This window comes from Thermobia domestica, chromosome 4 (genome assembly GCF_964235325.1).
Source record: "Thermobia domestica chromosome 4, izTheDome1.hap1.1, whole genome shotgun sequence".
Taxonomy (NCBI): domain Eukaryota; kingdom Metazoa; phylum Arthropoda; class Insecta; order Zygentoma; family Lepismatidae; genus Thermobia; species Thermobia domestica.
In genome coordinates, this window is record NC_137457.1 from 310,598,956 (window position 1) to 310,619,136 (window position 20,181).

At 36.4% G+C, this 20,181-nt stretch overlaps 1 protein-coding gene across 3 annotated transcripts in view; it reads left to right on the forward strand.

Annotated features, from left to right (window-relative positions):
• The window catches only part of LOC145684305 (uncharacterized), a 62,281-nt gene that overhangs the window by 13,023 nt on the left and 29,077 nt on the right, over positions 1-20,181 (forward strand). The window contains exon 2 of one of the 3 annotated variants that reach the window (XM_081756485.1): positions 2,416-4,946. The exons of the other annotated variants lie outside the window; for them this stretch is intronic. Within the exon in view, the coding sequence (XP_081612611.1) occupies positions 2,416-2,440 (25 nt within the window). The 3' untranslated portion in view covers positions 2,441-4,946. Of the gene's footprint in view, positions 1-2,415; positions 4,947-20,181 lie in introns of those variants that run through there. 3 annotated transcript variants of the gene reach the window in all.

Sequence of the window (20,181 nt, forward strand, 5' to 3'; positions counted from 1 at the left end):
GCCCGGAAACATCTGAACCATAGGATGCACATGGTCCCCTTCCATGGTGACATAATCACACGAGATTCGCGACGGGGCCGGGTCAGGAGAGAACCCACTGGAAACCAGGATATTGCGACCCACAGCATCAAAGAGCCACTAATATGTTTCACAGTTGGATGGAGCCACTGCAGGTGATATGCTTCGTTGAATGTATGCGACATATAAACACGGACCGCTGTTTAAAATAAGATCCCATTAGGGTCTCGTGTTACCCATGAGACGATAATCGTCTGGAAAAGAATACGAGATGTGATCTTTAAAATTCGAGACGAGATGAGAAGCATTACATTTTTCATATCTTTTTCGATATATTCAAGGAGTTGGACAACAGCTATTGTAACTTAACCTTATATCTCAAACACTATTTTAGTCTTATACGATTCATAGTATAAAGAATATAAATTGATAAAGTGATTGAAAAACATAACTAGGAACATTTATAAACATTTAAAGAGATGCAAATCATTACAGAATATACTCAAATTATAAATATGATTTAAATGTTCTTATATCACACCCTTTATAGACCTCTCGTGACGTTGAAACATTCTGATACGTCTAGATGAAATTAAGAAAAATAGAGCCAAATTTTGCATATAAATTTACAAAACAAAACAAGAAATTCCTTTTAAGGATCAAGTCGAGACTAGAAAAATATCTTCAAGAATCGAAATATGAATCTTCTATAAAATACCTCGCCTCACCTCGTGGACAAACTACTTCCGACCATGTCACACATTTGAGTAATCAGTAATCATGCAAGACCGCCGCCCCATTTGTCGTGTTAAAGCGGTACCTTATTGGCAGTTTGGCTGTCGAAACTTGTGTACTACTATGAGCAAAATAAATGACGCGTCTCTTTATTTTGAAGTTTTTTGATAATATTTCCGTCTTCTTTATAAGTTCCAAATTTCGAAAGGTTTCCCCTGCAGCAAATGTTAATAACAAACCCGATTTTAATATTTGTATTAGATATTAGCTTAAAATAAATAAATTAGAAGCAAAAAACATTAAATCGACCGAAATTACAAAAATTACCAACTCTGCTAAAGTGGGAAATTTTCAAGAACGCGAGGGAATTCTGCAGTTCAACACGAAGCAGCGACATCTACATCATTGAGAGAAATGTGGATTAAATCTACAAACGACATTTTTAACGAAACATTTCTAGTATGTATTATTAGTGCATTATCTGCAAACTCCAAATATATGAATCTATGCCAAGTATTAACGTACGAGAGTTTATAGTGGAAATTACCTATGGAAAAGGACGAACTGGTAGCATGATCGCAATGAAAAGTCGTCTTTACCGTAGAACAGGTTCAGTTTACGTAAGAAAACAAATAGCTCAGTTAGATAAAACAACGAGTCTGAATGCCGCAGGTAGCCCAGTAATAGTGCAATTGTCATTTTTATTACTAGGGTTATTATATTTATTTTTTTATCTGGGAATGAATAAATTGTAACATATGTGTAAAACTCCTGACGATATCAAAAAAAATTTAAAAAATGTCGTTTTCGCACTTGCATTAGTGTCCATAATTTCGTTTGCAAACAGTTTCATAATTATTCATAATATGATCGCTGGTGCATAACGAATGTTTTCCGGTAAGCGTTAATTCTAATTTGGAGAATTTTATAAATTTTCACAATGTTTATCATTAAATAGTCTTCTATCTATTTGTTTGGACATTTTGATAACAAATTTCCTTATTAAATGTTTAATTTTCCCTAGATGTTTAATTAGGGAAAAGTTTTACAATTTTTTTTTTGTTTTGAATTGAAATAGTGTTGAATTTACCACATGAGGTAAATAGCCCGAAGAAGGAGAACTGAAGTAGCTGATATTCTACGTAAAAACAACCTATTGTAAAATGATGATGCTTCTTACCTTCAGCACATAATCTTTACGTTAGAGAGTCAGATAGAGAAAACTCCTAGTTTTTCCTCCCCCATGACCACTCATCTTAAACCTCTACATCCTATGATTCGTCTTACACAATTTCAGTGCTCCAAAGACATTCATAATATAAGAATAAGAATAATATTCCTGAATATGACATTATCACCTAATGTAGTAACTTTAGACACCTTAGTTTAAAATGTTTCCTTTAGTAATAATTTGAGGAATTGTGTGGGAGGGGGCACAACGTTTTATTTTGCCCCTCTCATTTCAGTACCCTCCCAACAGAAAGTAATTTATGATAAGCAGGGCAGGCAAAATGAATAAGAAATATAATTATAGCATCCTCGCCCCCTTCATGATTTGAATATCACGTAGCTTTTTTTATTCTACCGAAGATGGCCTCGTGCGGTTAGCTTAATATGAAGCACTCGTTGATTGTAATATTACCGCTTCTTTATTTGTTCCAGGGAGCCACTACACAACCAAGGATGACAAAAAGAATAGGAAAAGTTTCTAATGCTTCTAGTGGCGGATCCAGCACGGACTCCTGGAAGGGACGGTGAAGTGAAAGATTCCTTTGATGATGTGAAGCTGTCCATAATTACCACTTAACTAAACTAAACATAATAGTGGGGTGAACCGGAACCCAACCAGTTCAAATTGATGTAAAAGTCTAATTTTTTGACTTCATATTAAAGTTTTTGTTCCAATTGAGAATTTCAATCTGAGTGGTCAATGATCAAATCTCGGGGGCTCTTCGGTGTAGAGGCTATAACCCCCTTATAGGAGAAGGCAAAAATATTAAATTTCTTAGAACTTTAAAAGTTTTCGTCTATTTTAAAGGAATTTTTGGCTTCATATTAAAGTGTTGGTTCCAAATGACAATTTCAGTCCGAGTAGACAATGATGAGATCTTGGGGGGCTCTGCAATGTAGGAAAGATAATGACGTCTATATCGTGATCCTGTTGGTGACATCACGAGTCATGACCTAAATATACAACAAAGTAAGCGCGAGATGCTGTCGCTCTCGTAGTCGGGTGAGTTAGCGCAACATCCTAGTAAAGGAAATTGATTTTGGCGTGGGATCAACCCCTGCCTAAGGAGAGTTATTCTATTATTTTAAAGAATTTTATAACACTTCTTTCGTTAAAATAAGATTAAAAATAATATTCAAAAACTGATTTAACGATTATGTTTTAAAATTTTCATTAAAGTAAGTTTGCCCTTGTATTATACAGATCCATAGCAGAAGTAGTAGTAGTAGTACTAGTAGTATGAACAGGTTAGAATGCAATTCAGTATTCATTCGTTTCCGTGCGACGTTTCCAAACGTAACTCGCTTACAATGCCTTCTGGCTAGGGCTGAGTGTATTTTGAAAATATACTTGCTGTTTAGGGTGAACTTTCAAGGTTCAGCATTGACTAGGAGTTCAGCATTGCGCTCTGTTGAAAGGTTAGGTTTGTAAAATATTACTCCTAAGAAAAACCGTTGGCAGAAAACCTTGATACTGAACACAACTCCGCAGAAATGCATGCTGAACTTTCGTTTATAGCTACCCTTTGCCGATTTGCCCTCAAGGTCAATCGAGTGATAAGTCAGTTTCTTTCCCTGTTCTTAAGCCGTGTTCGTATTACTTCGAACAGTTTTGACGTATTTGTTTCCAACCTAAATAAGAACAGAGAATCAAGGCCAATCATAGCATACATTTGAGCAAGTATCGTGAAATTATTACACACATTACCCAAAGACTCTTAATATATGAATATATACATTTATTCATATAGATAAAGCTAACATGGAAACTACCTATCGAAAGAATAAATTAACAGAACAATCATAATGAAAAGCATGCCTCCTAATATAACAGACTTCTTTCGCGTAAGAAATCGAAACTCAGTTGGTCAGAACAACTTGTATGTACGAATTTGGTTGTTTGTTCGAGCCTAGTAGGCATTTTCGCGGATCCCAAGAGCTTAAGATATCCACTGATGTGATTGGCCGAAACATACGACATCACGAGTCATGACGTACATATAGCACAAAGTAAACGCGAAGTGCTGTCGGCATTCGTGGCTGAGTGAGCTAGTGTAACATGCTAATCAGGAAAATAGTTTTTGGCGTGGGTTCAAACCCTGCCTCCTGCCTAAGAAAGGTTTTTTATTTTTAAATTTTTTATAACACTTCTTTTGTTAAAATAATATTCAGAAAGTGATTTAACCATTAATGTTTAAAATTTTCATTAAACTTCTTTCATTTAAATAAGTTTGCCCTTGTACTATACAGATCCAAAGTGATTAACGATTATTTTTTTAAAATTTCCATTAAATTTCTTTCATTAAAATAAGTTTGCCCTTGTACTATACAGATTCATAGCAAAACCAGTAGTAGTAGTAGTCGTAGTAATAGTAGGCGACGTAATCGGTACGTGGCCAATAAGAATGCTACTTCAGCCATGTTTTGGATTAACCTATTGGGATCGGCGAAAATGCGCCCAGTATGCCTACGAGTAAGGGTTTTTATTGTTTCCTCTTTTTATGTGAAGAGAAATCAAATTGAGACATCACGATATCAAATGTATTTGGTTAGGTAACGTTCTCTTAGCTAAACTTTAAATATCAGTAACCGTGGAAATTATTTGACTAACCGATCAGTTACGGAACATTCCAAACACGTCAAACCAGTAGCATAACATGAAGGTTAATCTCTCCTTCGCAGCCCTTAGTTATGCGTCCGTAGTTTCAGGGGTGGATCAAGGGCCGGGCGACTGGCCGGGGCGCCAGAGTCAGAGGGACAAGAAAACGAGCCTCAAAAAGTAAATTTTATTATATATTTTCTACTTTTTAAAAACTTTATTGCCATTGAAATACAGTGAAATTTACAAGGATATTTACAATTCACAGCCTCACTGAAAGTGTAAAACAGTATTCAAGAAAAACTCACTGGGCCGGTTCATTTTTGTTTGTTGCTTACGTCATAAAAAATTGTGGGGGCTATTCCAAATAAGTAGTTGGCAAAATACTTTCGTTTACATGCAGGAGAGAGCTTCATAGCCTGGTATGTTAAATACATTTCATACATTTGAATTCACAATGGTCGTGCTGTTACAAGAATAAACATGATAGTTTGTACAGTAAACCAGATCACAGGGTTATGTTTATAGCTAGGAAAGTAATGAAATCTGGAAATAATATTACATTATGTACGCTAAAAACATTGGGTGAAGTACGATATATTCTATTAAGTATAGTGCTAAAACTCTGCCAAATGGATGGTATGTCAAAACAGTTATGGAATCGATGTTCAAGAGTGTCTATCTGATTACAATAATAGCATACATTTGTAGATGTGATTCCTAGAATAAAGAGCCTAGCAGACGTTTCATATACATTATTAACAATAAAATACCACATTTCTTTCTGTTTGTGAGTTAGAAACTTGGCAGTTATGTTTTTCCAAATGTTACTCCAGTTTTTGCATGACACGTGAATTATTACTTGTGGTTTAACAGGTACGCACGTGCTCTGATAGTGCCAGTATATTTCTTTGACTGACGAAATTTCGATCTGCTGTCGACCGAATATTGCATACAACATATCAAGTACTACTTCGCGAAGGTGAAGGAAATTAATCACCCAAGGAAAGATAGGAATCGGAAACACAAGCTCAATACACTGAAAACAGATATTGAAAACCGTAGCAGTAATCAAATCGGGATAGGAACAAAGCATACGACAACTTCTATGCACAAGCAGAGCACGTGACTGAATTCCAATATCCATAAACTATATTCCTCCTTTTGCTGCAAGCAAATGTAGTTGTGTTTGAGCTACTCTTAATGCTTTATTATGCCAGAGAAAAAACAACGCCTGACTGTTTAAAGACTTATAGATAGGCTATGGTAACGGGAAAATCTGTGCAAAATGCCATAGTAAGCTAAACACAGTAGTTTTAAGAAACAAATTTCTACTGAAAAGACTAAGATTACGTGATTTATGTGTTATTAAAAGACTTCGGATCTTAGAGGCTATGGCTTCATATGTTTTCGTGATAGTCTGTTGTAAAGTAGAATACCATACAATACCAAGTATTTTGATTGATGGAACAGTTTCAAATATTCTACTATACAGAGACTGATATTTTTCATGTAAACACAACATTTTTGTTTTTGCTTTATTAAGTTGCGCGCCTGAAGCGAGTTGATCAAGTTTAGTAGCTTCTGTATACATTCCTGATCTGCGTCATTGCGTAATATATAGTGTGTGTCATCAATGTATGATTGCACCGCTACTGTTGTTATACACAGGAACACCAGGGAGTAGGCGGTGTGGCGCATATATAAGAGGCGCTAAAAGTAAACTAAATAAAATTCTAGACAGTGTGTCCCCTTGTAGAATACCATTACAAACAGAGATGGGAGCACTTAACCTCCATTTAGCTTCAACGTTGTAATTCGTTTCTTCGTTTCGTAAAAATCCTTTGATAAGAGAAATGAAAAGGTCACCAAATCCATATTTAGCTAAAACTTGGAAGAGATAATTGTGATTAGTTCTGTCAAAGGCCTTGGAATAATCTGTGGATAAAATTGCTACCGAAAAAGGATCGGCGGGCTCATGAAAGGAAATAAAATCTCTGAGATTTGATAAGACCTTATAAATAGGGTTATTGTGGCCAAGACCGTATTGACAAGAACTTAACAGCTTCTCAACGTATGTTTTCATTCTGACCGTTAGACAACGAGTTAATAGTTTTAGGTCCGTGCAGAAGAGACTTATTGGCCTGAAATTTGTAACACTAGATGCTGATGAATGTTTGGGGACCAAAACAGTAATGTCCGTTCTGTGAGACTGGCCTAAAACAAAATGTGTGCGGTATTCATTAAAAAGGTCGGTGAGAAAGGGAGCTAAAATATCCATAAATGTAACATAGAATTCTAGTGATAGAGAATCAATACCTGTCGATTTTCCTAGTTTGCCTAATCAGATGGACTGTTTGACCTCGTCTATTGTGAACGGACCCGACAGACTCTCTCGATCATCATCCGTTAAAACAGACGGAATATACTCTAGTATAGAAGAATCAGTACAACAAGTAGGAGGTTGAGTATATAATTGTTTATAATAATCAAAAAACAAAACATCATACTGACGCGTTTTGCTAGGAATCATAAAACCTTGCATACGTCGTTTATGCAGCGTTAATAAATGAGCTTTGATGTGCTGAATTTGAGGTCGTACTTGACCCCCGCGTTGTTGTTCTATCATGTAATCCCTCAATAGACCAGTATAGTAGTGATATTGCTGATAATGATCGGCGTTTCGAGTTCGACAATATTGTTTGATCACAGATTAAAAAGTTCGTTTAACACGGTTTTCCCAAAATTGCATGAGAGAACGTTTGTAGCGTTGTTTCATATGAAGGATGCCTTTCCATTCAGCATGTATCAGAGCTTCATATTCGGGCTCACGTAAAATTGACGTATTAAAGTACCACAATGGGCTACGTTTGAGAAATTTGTGGGCTGGTAGTTTGATGGTCATGAGTACAGCATGATGATCACTAAAACAGACTGTGACCACAGCCATGTGTTGAACCTGATGTAGAAGAGTGCGACTGATATAGAATTTATCCAATCTTAAGGAACTCGTCCCTGTAAAGAAAGTATGGCCAGGCGTAGTTGGAAATAAGTGTCGCCACACGTCTATTAGATCATAGGTGGCAATTAAATTGGACAGACTGGCTGAGAAGATATAATTTGGGGTCATATCTATTGGTGCCAAAACAGCATTAAAGTCTCCGGCTAATATACAAGGAGAAGAACCATTATATAACATTTGAGCAAGCTCAGTATTAAAGAAACTATTGCGCTCTCGTGCATGACTCGAACCACTCGGAGCATAGGCTGTACACAGGCGTATATTTTCCAGTATTCCTAAGGTGATATGTTCAGTAGGCATTTGGAGAAGCTCTTGAAAGTCAATATCACTGCGGTATAGAATAGCAGTTCCTAAACTATTTTCAGTGAAGCGTGAAACACATGAATAATTAGGAATGTCTTGAAAATCGGATACTGCCACCTCTTGAGCAAACAGAATATCAACTTCTTCCTGATATATAAAATCTCGTAGTGCATGTAATTTGTCGGGAGAAGTAAGACGATTTAAATTGACTCTGGCAAAACGAAAACTAAACATTATAAAAATATATATAAAGTAAATACATGAATGTAAAGCAATGCGGAAAAAAGAACATGTGTAAAGTAGAAACAAGGAAAAAATATATAAACAATATAAATTATTGATACCAACGGTGGGCAATGCACTATTCGCCGTCTGATTGAACAACAGATTTCAACTTTTTGGTCGAACCTCGTGTTTTCTAACATTGCTACCACTTGTTTCAGCACTTCAGTTACCTTTAGAATTTTTAGACACTGCACTACTGTTAAACTGAAGTTGAATTAACTTGTGCTTTCCACAGGATGCTACGCTCAGATCGGAATCACTTATGGTGTCACTAGTAGCATCTTCAAAACCAATGGTGTCAATGGAACCAACTTCGAGAGGAACGCTTGAAGGGGTAGCACCGTGCCCCTCTATTATATTTCTATCACCTACCCCAGAGTTTAGTAGAAGTGGCTGGTCAGTCACAGGAACTGGAGATGGAACACTTGTCTCGTCAGCATCAGGAGTAGGTGTCACTTCCATACTATGTGAGCTGTCAGCAATGGAAGGGTGGACGGGATGAATGTCGGGAGCACTAGATGCAGCACTTTCAAGTGTCAAAATCGGGGACGGTGTGGGTATGTGGGTATCCTTTTGTAGAACAGGAAATGCACTGTAACAACCGGTATCGGTAGCTGATGTTTCCACTGGAAGGTTGCACGGCATGCGGACACCGGGAAACACAGAAGTAGACCTGGGTAAAAGTGGAGTTCTCTTCTTAGGACATTCCTGTACAAAATGGTTCTGAGAGTTGCAGACCGCGCAGATCTGGATTTGACCGGCGTAACTGACAAAAAGACGTAACCATAAACAATAACAAATGATGGAATGTTACGTTCAACAGTCTTTTTGACTAGTTTGCGACCCGTGCAAATAACATAAATATGATCAGTAGAGTACTGTTCATCAGCAATATTTTGAATATCCCCATACTGGGAGAGTATACGACTTAACAGGGTATCACTAAGTTCCATTGGACATAAAGACACTTTTACAACAACAACAGAGTTGTCTGCCAAATCTGGTAACAAATGATCTCCATCAGTATTGGCATAAGTCACGGTGCCATTGGTACCGGCAAGAATACCTTCACATAACATTTTAACTAGTTTGATGTATAAAAGTTTATGAACAAAGTCCAGTTCTATACTTAACACTTGGTCAATTGTCAACTTGAAAACACTTCGAATCCATTCATGAATATGAATAGATGTAGGCTTTTGACGCACAGTTACGAAATTAATTCTGAGTGTATTAGACCTCATATTGCGTACACTCGACGTTACACGTCAACTACAGAATATATATATATGTGTTGTTGCACACAAGTGAAACAAAGTACTTGTAGTGCACACTTCACCAATTCAAGAAGTCACAGAAGTAAAAATTAAACTGCACTATTCGACAAACAAAGCAGAAACGATAGCACAAGTACGGACAGAGAAGCCATTTTATGCGCCCCGTGTCTCAACGCGAGCTACTACTGACTTCTTTGGTTTATATTCTTGTAAAGTAGTGACAATTATATAATCTTCTTCCGTTACACCATGGAGGAAGAGAGTTTCATAGTACTAAGAGGGCTGTATCGACAAATGGAGATATGGCTTGTAGAATAAAGAGTGAAGGGGGAGTAAGTATTGTTTGTTTGTTTGTTTGCTTGAGTTTAGCGTTCCACGGTTATGCCCTAATGGTAAAAGGAAATGTGGATACTGATTATAGTGGAATCCAAACAACTTTTATCGTTCAACAGTAACCCACCGGGAATGGGTCCCGAAACCACAGAAGGCAGGCGTGCTAGCCACTTGACCAAACGCTGTGGGAGTAGGTGGGAGTTAATATTGTAATAGAATTCTTTGTAAAGTTTTCCTAGATAATGAATGAATTCTTGAAAATGTATAAAATATTAAAAAGACTATGACAAAATGTAAAATATAGGCTAGTACTAGGGGGAGGACGGCGCCAAAAGGTCACTTTGCCTCGGTGAAAATTTGGTCTGGTCCGCCCCTGCGTAGTTTCTATATATTTTTTGGCCTTGCAGCTTGTGCGGTCCCCACGCCACAGAGTTGCAGGGGCGCTATTTAAGCCCATGCTTCGAGCGTAGTTCAATAACTGTTTCAAAAATTCTACCATCAGTGTGGAAACGGGAATATATATTTTTCTATTAGTCTGATAGAACTTTCACCCAGAACGCCAGATGCAATATTTTCAGAATGGGCTCTGGCTAAGTATAAGCAGGATCTGATGTTTCCTAAGTAATTTCCTTTCAGAAAGTTTACTATTTCTTTAACGGTGATGTAAATAAACATACTCGTCGTTATTAGCCCGACACCGAACCATCCTGGACAAATTCCTCTAGTGCAACGATCGGCAAAGTTGTAATCTGGGTGATGACTCCCTATCGCAGCTTAGCACATTCGGCATGCATTTAATTATATAATTCTTTCCCCCTCCTTTTCAACGTTGCCGATCCCGATATAAATTCCTATAGTCTGGTATTAAAGATTAATATTTGTATTTTTTTTAAAATAGTGTAACTGTACGCCTTAAATTAAAACAACACTACTAATTTGCTAAGATTCTTCAGAACAACAGGTAGGAAATGTGTAGTTTGATTCTTTATTTTGGTTACTAGTAATCTTGGAGGAATTGCACTGTTTATACTGCTCACCAGTAATGAAAATTTTCCGAATCATAAAAACATACTCCACTTATTCCTACATCGTTGTTAAGCCGTGATGTGAGGTGGAAAATTTTCTTCTATATTTTTCGGGAAAATTTTCCGTTCACAACAAATAGTGATCAAATAACAGTTCCTCAGCATTCATAAAATAGATTGAATTTATGTATAGAAATGTTAAAAAGAGAAAGATCGTTAAAAGAAACTGAAAATTTTCATGGCTCACACAATTTTCAGTACAATGTAGGAACAAATGAAACAATTTTTCATGAATCGAAATACTTTATGTTTTGTATGGAAAAATTGAAGAACTTTTTGTGTCGCAAAATTTTCATCAGCTTGAAGCAAAAAGTAAAACAACTTTTTGTGAATCGGAAAGTTTTATTTGTACTGTAAAACTACCATTATTATGTATAAAAATGTATTAGAAATAATGACGATTCGTTAGTACAAGTAAAGAAATATGTTTTTTATTTTGTAAATTAAAATGAAATTACTTGGTTTTAGAACGTAGCGCTAATAGTGCAGCTTTTTATGTTTCTTTTATTATTTTATTTGAAGAACAACTACACAAATCAACTTCCTTAATAGTTATATTTCACTTTCTCTTCTGAATGAATATATGAATAAATAAATGTTTATTTCCAGAAAATGGTCAGTATTTGCTTTCATGAGTTACTTAAACTCGAATTTTGGGTAGTCAAAAATTTACAGTAGGCACTTTATATTACATCTACTTATTTGTAAATGTTGGAGTATGTAAATGTATAAAAGTAGTAAAGCTATGAGAAAACCGTATTATGCGTATTAAACTGACGAAATCTCATATTGTAAGATCAAAGGTGAATTCTGAGGGAACAACGCATTGAAGTTATGAAACATTCTTGAAATGAAGAATCGTTAGATTTTCATTTCATGAAACTTTTTAAGACAATATTTATTAGCAATTAATTTGACGGCTAAACAACGATGTAGGAATAAGTGGAGTATGTTTTTATGAATTAGAAAATATTCATGACTTTTAATGAATTGAAATTTTGAATAATAGAATGGGATATTTGTACTATTTGAACTCCATGCATGTTCTCTGCACTTCGGAGACACACACACACACACACATAGAGAAAGAGAAAGAGAGAGATAGATAGATAGAATAGTTGAATTGAGTTGATTTTGAGTTTAACATCCGTTTCAGCAGCGAGACTATATAAGACGGGACCAACTGATTAACGTGGAATCCGAACTACATGAGCTTCCGCTGGGAATTGAAGCCAGGTCTTCCATGCCAAAGGCGCGTATGCTAACCGCTTAGCAATGAATTAGCTCGCAAAGGAAGAGAAACACTGTATATTTTTACTTCCCAACTTGAAATATTAGAAAATTTTCCGGTTCGCGAAAGCTAATTGGAAAATTATAATTTGTTGCTGACTAACTTTCCTCTTCAGAAATTCAATTTTGTAGCTCTATGTGCAGTTAAATATAGTGGAAAATTTTCCAACTAACATCACTATACATGATATTCAAAATTGTCCGGCTTGTGAAAAGTTTTTTCCGCTTGTTTCTACATCATGATGAAAATTTTCCGATCTATGAAAATCCCTTTCACTTGTTTCTACAGAGCAATAAAACTTTCCGATTCACCAAAAGTTGTTTTACTTTTTGCTTCAAAATGATGAAAATTTTCCGACTCATAAAAAGTTCTTCATTTTTTCCATATAAGAGAAAATATTTCGATTCATGGAAAATTATTTCACCTGTTCCTACATAGAAGTGACAATTGTCTGAGCCATGAAAATTTTCAGATTCTTTAAACGATCTTTCACTGTTTAACATTTCTATATATGAATTCAACCAATTCTATGATTGCTAAGGAATTGTTACTTGATTACTGATATTTTCTTAGAACAGAAACTTTTCCACTTCACATCACTACTACTCACCTAACATTGTTAGAGGCATTAAAGCTAGGAGGCTCAGGTGGGCAGGCCATGTAGCCAGAATAGAAGAAAGTAGGAACGCTTTCAAAATTTTAACTGGAGCCCCAATTGAAAATAGGCCATTAGGAAGACCTAAACGTAGATGGAAAGAGAACATTAAGATGGATCTTGCAGAAATAGGAATACAGGCTAGAAACAGGATCCAGTTGGATAAGGATAAAAGTCAGTTGAGATATTTTGTGAACGTGGCATTGAACCTTCGGTCTCCATAGGCCATAGAACTATTTAGTTAGTTAATCATGGAGAATCCCATTTATATTAATGTTCCTTTCCTATATTTTCCTACAATCTTTAGTTAGCTTAATTCTGTAGATTTAACCGCATAATGGTTATCGTATTGTAATGATGATATTGGTAAATTTACAAAGTTAACCATGTTTTCTTATAAACAGTAGAATTGCCTTATGAACAGTACTATAGTGCTGCCAAAATGTTTTGAGCCGTGGCAAAATGCGAACTAAAGCTCACACACCCACGCTTGAGCCAATGAGGGTTTGCTGTTGTTAAGCGAGAGAGCGGGTGACGAAAGAGAGTGGAATTCCTTCAGCCGATAGCAGCGCTTGGAATGGAAGACTAGGTGCCAAGTCAATGTGGTTAACAAATATCTATGTCCATTCTCAACGTCAAACGGTCAATGAGTGACACGTTGCTGTCGTATAAATGATGTAATTACGTTACAGTATAACGAAGTGTAAAAGATGGCAAGAAAAACAGAGATTGAACTGTTCTTCTCTCCCGTAGATATTAACCTTTTGAGATAACTCACCGTAGAGTTACTAAAGAAATCTAAACTTTAGATAATTTGTAAAATAAATAATTACTTTCGTCCAATAATAAGAAAAAGTCTAAACGGCCATGAAATCTCGAACGCTCCCAATTGCTCTTTTTTTTCTTGTCCCAGTGTATAGGCGGATTTTCATGCCCGCGTTAGAACGGAAGCATCACATGTAGCGTATTCACCGTAAATTATTTTCGTTTACATACATCCGTGCGTGTATTGCGCCAAATTACTACTTCCTAGCTAATTCGCATGCGTAAAATAGAAAGTTTGCGATTTTAGTTTGTGATAATGGATTCCCGAAGGAGAGCTATTGTTTTAGCTGGAATATATTATATTTCAAAACGCCGCCGTTGGAAGTATGTTAGGAAAATGTGGTGGGTTCACCCCATTTTCCAGCTTCGACGAGAATACGGAATATACAGGAACCTTTTCTTTGAATTAAAATCCGATCCGAATAAATTTTATAAAACAAATAAAAATATTTATAAATCATACTAAAGCAGTTTCAAATTACATTGCTTTTATTTAATATAGGAATTGATAATTTGTACATAACAGTTATTGTATTTACTATCTATTGTTCCCGGTAATACAACTAATTAACTACACAAATATAAAAGTGCTAACCATCGATACCAATATTCTCAGCAATTTGATGCCATGTTTTTGTCCTTAATACTGAATCCTTGTATTTCGGATGCTTAAGGTTGTACAAAATTTCGTTTTCTCTTACTTGTTCTACGAGTAGTTCTTCAAACGTTGTTTTTACCTCCGCCATGTTAGTCAGTCACTACAACAATGTACGCGCGTTACTTCAGTCAGAATTGAACAAATTTCTACTCTGACGCGAGTGTAGCGCGCCATCTCCGATGCGTGATTTCATTGGCTGTTTAGCACAATCGCTCGCAACTCACGGAGGTAAAGGACACATGAAAATCCGCCTTATCCTTTGGAAATTCGAACGCACCCCGTGGTGCTTTAATGCTCACTTTGAGAAGTATTGTTTTAAATTACTAAGAATAAAGTGGAAATAATAACTATATCAAAGGGAAAAAGCAATTTTTACTGCTTATAATGTAACTACAAGCCGAAACCACCCCAGCAACACATGTCGGTGGGCCGTTGAAGGGTAAATGGAAAACTGTGACGTCGATTCATATGGATCTCGAGGTTGATCCTCCTAGAACGGTTAACAAGTCGTCCTATTACAGATGGTGCGATGTCAAACTATTAAGAATGATACAGGCTAGGTAAAACGACATTGCCCCATATAGACTGCTATATTGGCTTAAATCGACTTATAGTTACGTTAGCACACAAATTCCGAAAGAAATTAGTAATCTACGTTCCAATTCGGCAGAATCTGCACAAATCAATAAATATGAGTTATATCGTTTATCGGCATGGGTCTGGAAGAGGATCCATTTCGGCTGTGCTGGGCACACTTAAATTCTACATGATCGATATGGAAATTACTAGTACCCCACGAGTGACCCGGGAATTTTTGCTACTGGTGCATTTTACACTCAATTAGCTAGTTACCGCATTCCGTAAACGCCGCCAAAACCTAGGGTAAATGACGATCTGGTTTCGGGGACTCTGTCTTCTGTGGTTTCGGGTCTAATTCCCGGTGGGTTACTGTTGAACGATAAAAGTTGTTCGGATTCCACTATAATCAGTATCCACATCTCCTTTCGGCATTAAGACATAACCGTGGAAGGCTAAACTCAAGCAAACAGACAAACAATACTTACTCCCCCTCCACTCTTTATTCTATATGTCATACATTTGTCGATACAGCCCTCTTAATACTATGAAACTCTCTTCTTCCATGGTGAAATGGAAAAAGATTATCTAATTGCCACTACTTTACAAGAATATAAACCAAAAAAGTCACTAGAAAACACATTATAAAATTTACTTTTTTAGGCTCGTTTTGGCATCCCCTGACTCTGCCGCCCCGGCCAGTCGCCAGGGTTGCCCGGCCCTTGGTCTTCCCCTGAAAGTACGGACGCATAACTAAGGGCTGCGTAGGAGAGATTAACCTTCATGTTATGCCATTGGTTTAACGTGTTTGGAATGTTCATAACTGATCTCTTAGTGAAATAATTTCCACGGTTACTGATATTTAAAGTTTAGCTAAGACAAAGTTACCTAACCAAATACATTTAATATCGTCGTGCCACAATTAGATTTTTCCTCACATATAAAGAAGAAACAATAAAAACCCTTACTCGTAGGCGTACTGTGCTGGAACTAACAACCAAATTCGTACAGACTAGTTTTTCTGACCAACTGAGTTTCGATTTCTTACGGGAAAGAAGTCTCGTATATTAGGAGGCATGCTTTTCATTATGATCGTGCTGTTAATTTATTCTTTCGATAGGTAGTTTCAACTGTTTGCTTTATCTATATAAATAAATGTATAGATTCATATATTAAGAGTCTTTGGGTAATGTGTATAATAATTTCACGATACTTGCTCAAATGTATGCTATGATTGGCCCTCATTGTCTGTTCTTATTTAGGTTGGAAAACAAATACGTTGAAACTGTTCGAAGTAATACGAACACGACTTAAGAGGGAGAAGGAGTGCGCCACAGCGGCCGGAATATTGGTGTTCAATTTAACATGGGATCTCAACCATTTTTTAGGCAAATCACGGTTTCATTTCGTTCTTTCGCAAAAATGTCTCAGTAGCGCACTAAATATGATGCATCTCATTTTAAAGGTGCAATTTGAACGCTGTGCGTGATATTTTCTTCTTATAAATACAGATAATTATAATCCAAATTCCCATAAGAAAATGATCAAAATCAGACGGAAAAGTCTTCTGTTTTTTTACAGTAAGGAAAAGAGCTAAAAACTCCGGACTTTTTTGAGAATGGAGTACAATCTTTGTATTTGTGCGCTACTGTACTATTTTTTCGCTGTTTCCAAAGACATCCATTTCACAATCGATGAGAAATTATATCCTTCATAATTGAATCTACAGAAATCAGAAATCAGATTTTTTCGTGTTCACGTACTTGGCCGTATAACTGCTAGATGGCACTATAGTCATTCCTCATCCCCCTTTCCTTCTCAGCGGGAGCCAGTCCTTTTGAAAATCTACTTTGAACATCTTAACAGGGGCGGGAGGAAGGAAATCATTGTGAAGAACAGGAACTTCAAACACGAGGAATGGCAAAATTTATGACCTCTTTGGTTGATGGTTTCTGTTTCAGCAGTACAGTGTGTTTGTAGATGGTTTCTGTGAGAAGAAGTAATTTGTGTTTGTAGCGATAAAGTCAACCTTTCGACAAAAATTTGTGAAGGAGAAGCCGAACCAAAGTCTTCGTTTATCTATTCCAAGAAAGAAATGAAAACTTCCTGCAGGCTAAGAATATACATGCAAGAGAAAAAATAAGATACATTATTATAATCTTTAGGATAGATTAATTCCCGAAATATTCTTTGTTTACCTGTCAAAAAATCAAGAATAATATGGTATAAAGCTCTTTCATCAGCTTCCATCGTACAACATACTAGACACACACATTTATATACATATATACACAAACTATGGTTTACCTCCTCCCTTGATCATATCCTGGATCCGCCACTATATATATATATATATATATATATATAGTGGCGGATCCAGGATATGATCAAGGGAGGAGGTAAACCATAGTTTGCCTCTTTATCCAGAGTAAACAGGATTGAAGCCCATTTTATCCAGTGTATACCTGAGCGTCAAGGGGGGGGGCTATAGCCTCTATAGCCACCCTTGGATCCGCGCCTGTATATGTATACTATTTACAGTGCCGGAGTTACGTGTAAGCGAAACGAGCTATAGCTTAGGGCCCCGCTCTCTTGGGGGCCCCAAAATCTAAAGAAAAATTGGATTTCTAAAATATAAGAAAATTTAAAAAAATAAAGTAAAATTTATATATACGTAGCAACAGTGCTTCCTGCTGTGTAGCCTATGTTCGTGTAATTAATAGGGCTCCTTCTACCAATCTGCTTCCTAAATTATCTCTAGTTTCTTCATTGCTGTATGTAGGGTGCGTATGTTCATCTGGACACATAAAGGACCCCATTACCTTCAACAGCTTGGGGCCCCACTAAACCTAAATCCGACTCTGACTATTTATGCATGTTTGCTTCCTCTTTTTTCGAAGCAGTGCTTCTTTGATATTGCTTCCAATTTCGGCAGGTTTTACCAAGGGGGGAAGAGTCCTTACTTATTCCAGGCATTCAAACTAGGGACTGGATTACTTGCTTCCAACATTCTGTCCCCCATGTTTCCCGGTCTGAATCAATTGTCTAAAGCCCACAAAACATTCAAATTCATATGTAGATGTTGCTCATCAGTGTCGACACCTAAATATTTCTCAATCAACGGTAGGGGTGTTTGGTATCCTCAATCTGTCTCCCTCTTATTAGCGGAGCGGTAGTAATATTCGGTAGTAATTCTTTAAAAAAAATGTTTTTTAATGTATGTAGTAACGCATAGGAAACTAAATGTTTATATACCCTAGTAGTATAGAAACGTACCATACGGTACCTTACCAAAATAAACACCCTATGCCAAGGACGCAAACATTAACAATAATAAAAAAAGATAATAATAAACATTTTAAAGATATACTTTCATTAATCAAGTCGCACTTAAAAGTTTAAAAAAAAATGTTTATGCGTGACTAAAAAAAAAGGATGCGCTCTCATATAGGCTTACAGTTACTTTATAAATTCTTAAAATGACGCACTCCATTCTTTTTATTTAGTCTTGCATAAACAAAATTATTTTTAACTTTTTAGTGGGAATTTATTAACAAAAGAATGTCTTTAAAAGGTGTCTTATCATTTTTTTTTAATTCGTTGGACACCTTTTCCAAATCCTAAAGTGATATGCAACCAGGGATACCAGGGCTGGTTAAAGGCTAGTATTTATTTTAGGATAAGGAAGTTGAAAATAAAAACATATTAAAATTTGCTTTTAAAATAAATAGATATATTGCAAAGTATGAAAGTAAGAATGGAATATTGTATTGTCACCGGACTTACATCGCTCTGCAACAGTTCTTAGTTCTATGACGTCAGGAAATAAGTTCAATTTATACGAACACTTATTTAATGTTTGAAACAAACACCTGTTACATCCTTGTACACTCATGTCTAAAATGATTGTCGCATTTCTATAACTGTCTTCTTGTAAAAATATCATGTAATAATGATTTTGCAGGAGACTTTTAATACTGATACTATGTGTACAATCGGGAAATATATGTGGTAAATTTCATAGGAAAATACAGTAATTATAAATACGAAGATTAGAATGAGTAAAATAAAATGTTGCTAAATGGACACGAAAGTTTTGTTTTCGTTTTATTGTTCTTATTTACTGCTCTTTTGACATGAAATTTGCCACATACACGTCTTTGCCGATTGTACGCATACTAACATTATAAGAAATACCGGGTGAATTCGTTATCAAATTATATTCCTACAATAACATATTTATAGACATGCGACAATAATTTTGGACATGAGTGACACATCTTTTAATTCTATTGTTAATGAAGTGGTCTCTTTCCCCCAATAAAAACCAACATCAAGCAGGGCATGTGCTCCCTCCTGTCCTTCTAAGCTGGCCCCCAAGGCTGAATGTAACATTGCGGCTTTTTCCTGTTATAATAGGAAAAACTCAGGATGGTCAGCAACTGGTATCGAACCCAGGACCATTCGAATGTGAAGGCGAGAGAGAGGGTAAATCTGGTGGTCATATTTTGAAAAGAAAATAAGGAAATGGACTCCACTAAAAAAATGATTCACATTGTCAATACATTTCAAATCTTTGTCTGGGTTTTCTGCCTTTCAATTCCAAGTTGTTTTTTTTTTTTAAACCACGAAGGCTCTAAATAAATTAGAATATCGACTCTCCCGTGTGTGTGTGTGTGTGTGTGTGTGTGTGTGTGTGTGTGTGTGTGTGTGTGTGTGTGTGTGTGTGTGTGTGTGTGTGTTTTTAATATTGGCATGGTTCTTCATTTTATATCAGATTCTTCCCGCACTATTCTGTTATTTACCATAGGTAGAATCCTTTGAGAAAGAGACAGGCGACAAGTGCTTTAGTTCTCTATGGTATGTTTGTGACCGTTGTAGATATTTGAGTGGCTCTCTGACAGGGAGCTGACGGCTGATATCATGTTGGTCCCTCTTATTTATTTGTTTCTTCAGTTCTGTTTCTCTTTTAGCCAAAAGAAAAGAATTTCACTCTTCTGTCCCGTTTACAGCCGTAACCACCCCCCTCCTACGCTGTCCAACTTTGACCACATGCAGAGGAAAACGAAGGAAAAGGACGGGTGCATTTGCTTTGACGGCATTTCAGCGACAACCCCATCTGTTGCCAAAATAAGGAAACACTTTGCACTGCGATATCTTCGATTTGTCAAGGTCACTTGACTCCCGCCGGCTCTTCAGTTCTGTTTCTCTTTTAGCCAAAAGAAAAGTATTTCACTCTTCTGTCCCGTTTACAGCTGTAACCACCCCCCTCCTACGCTGTCCAACTTT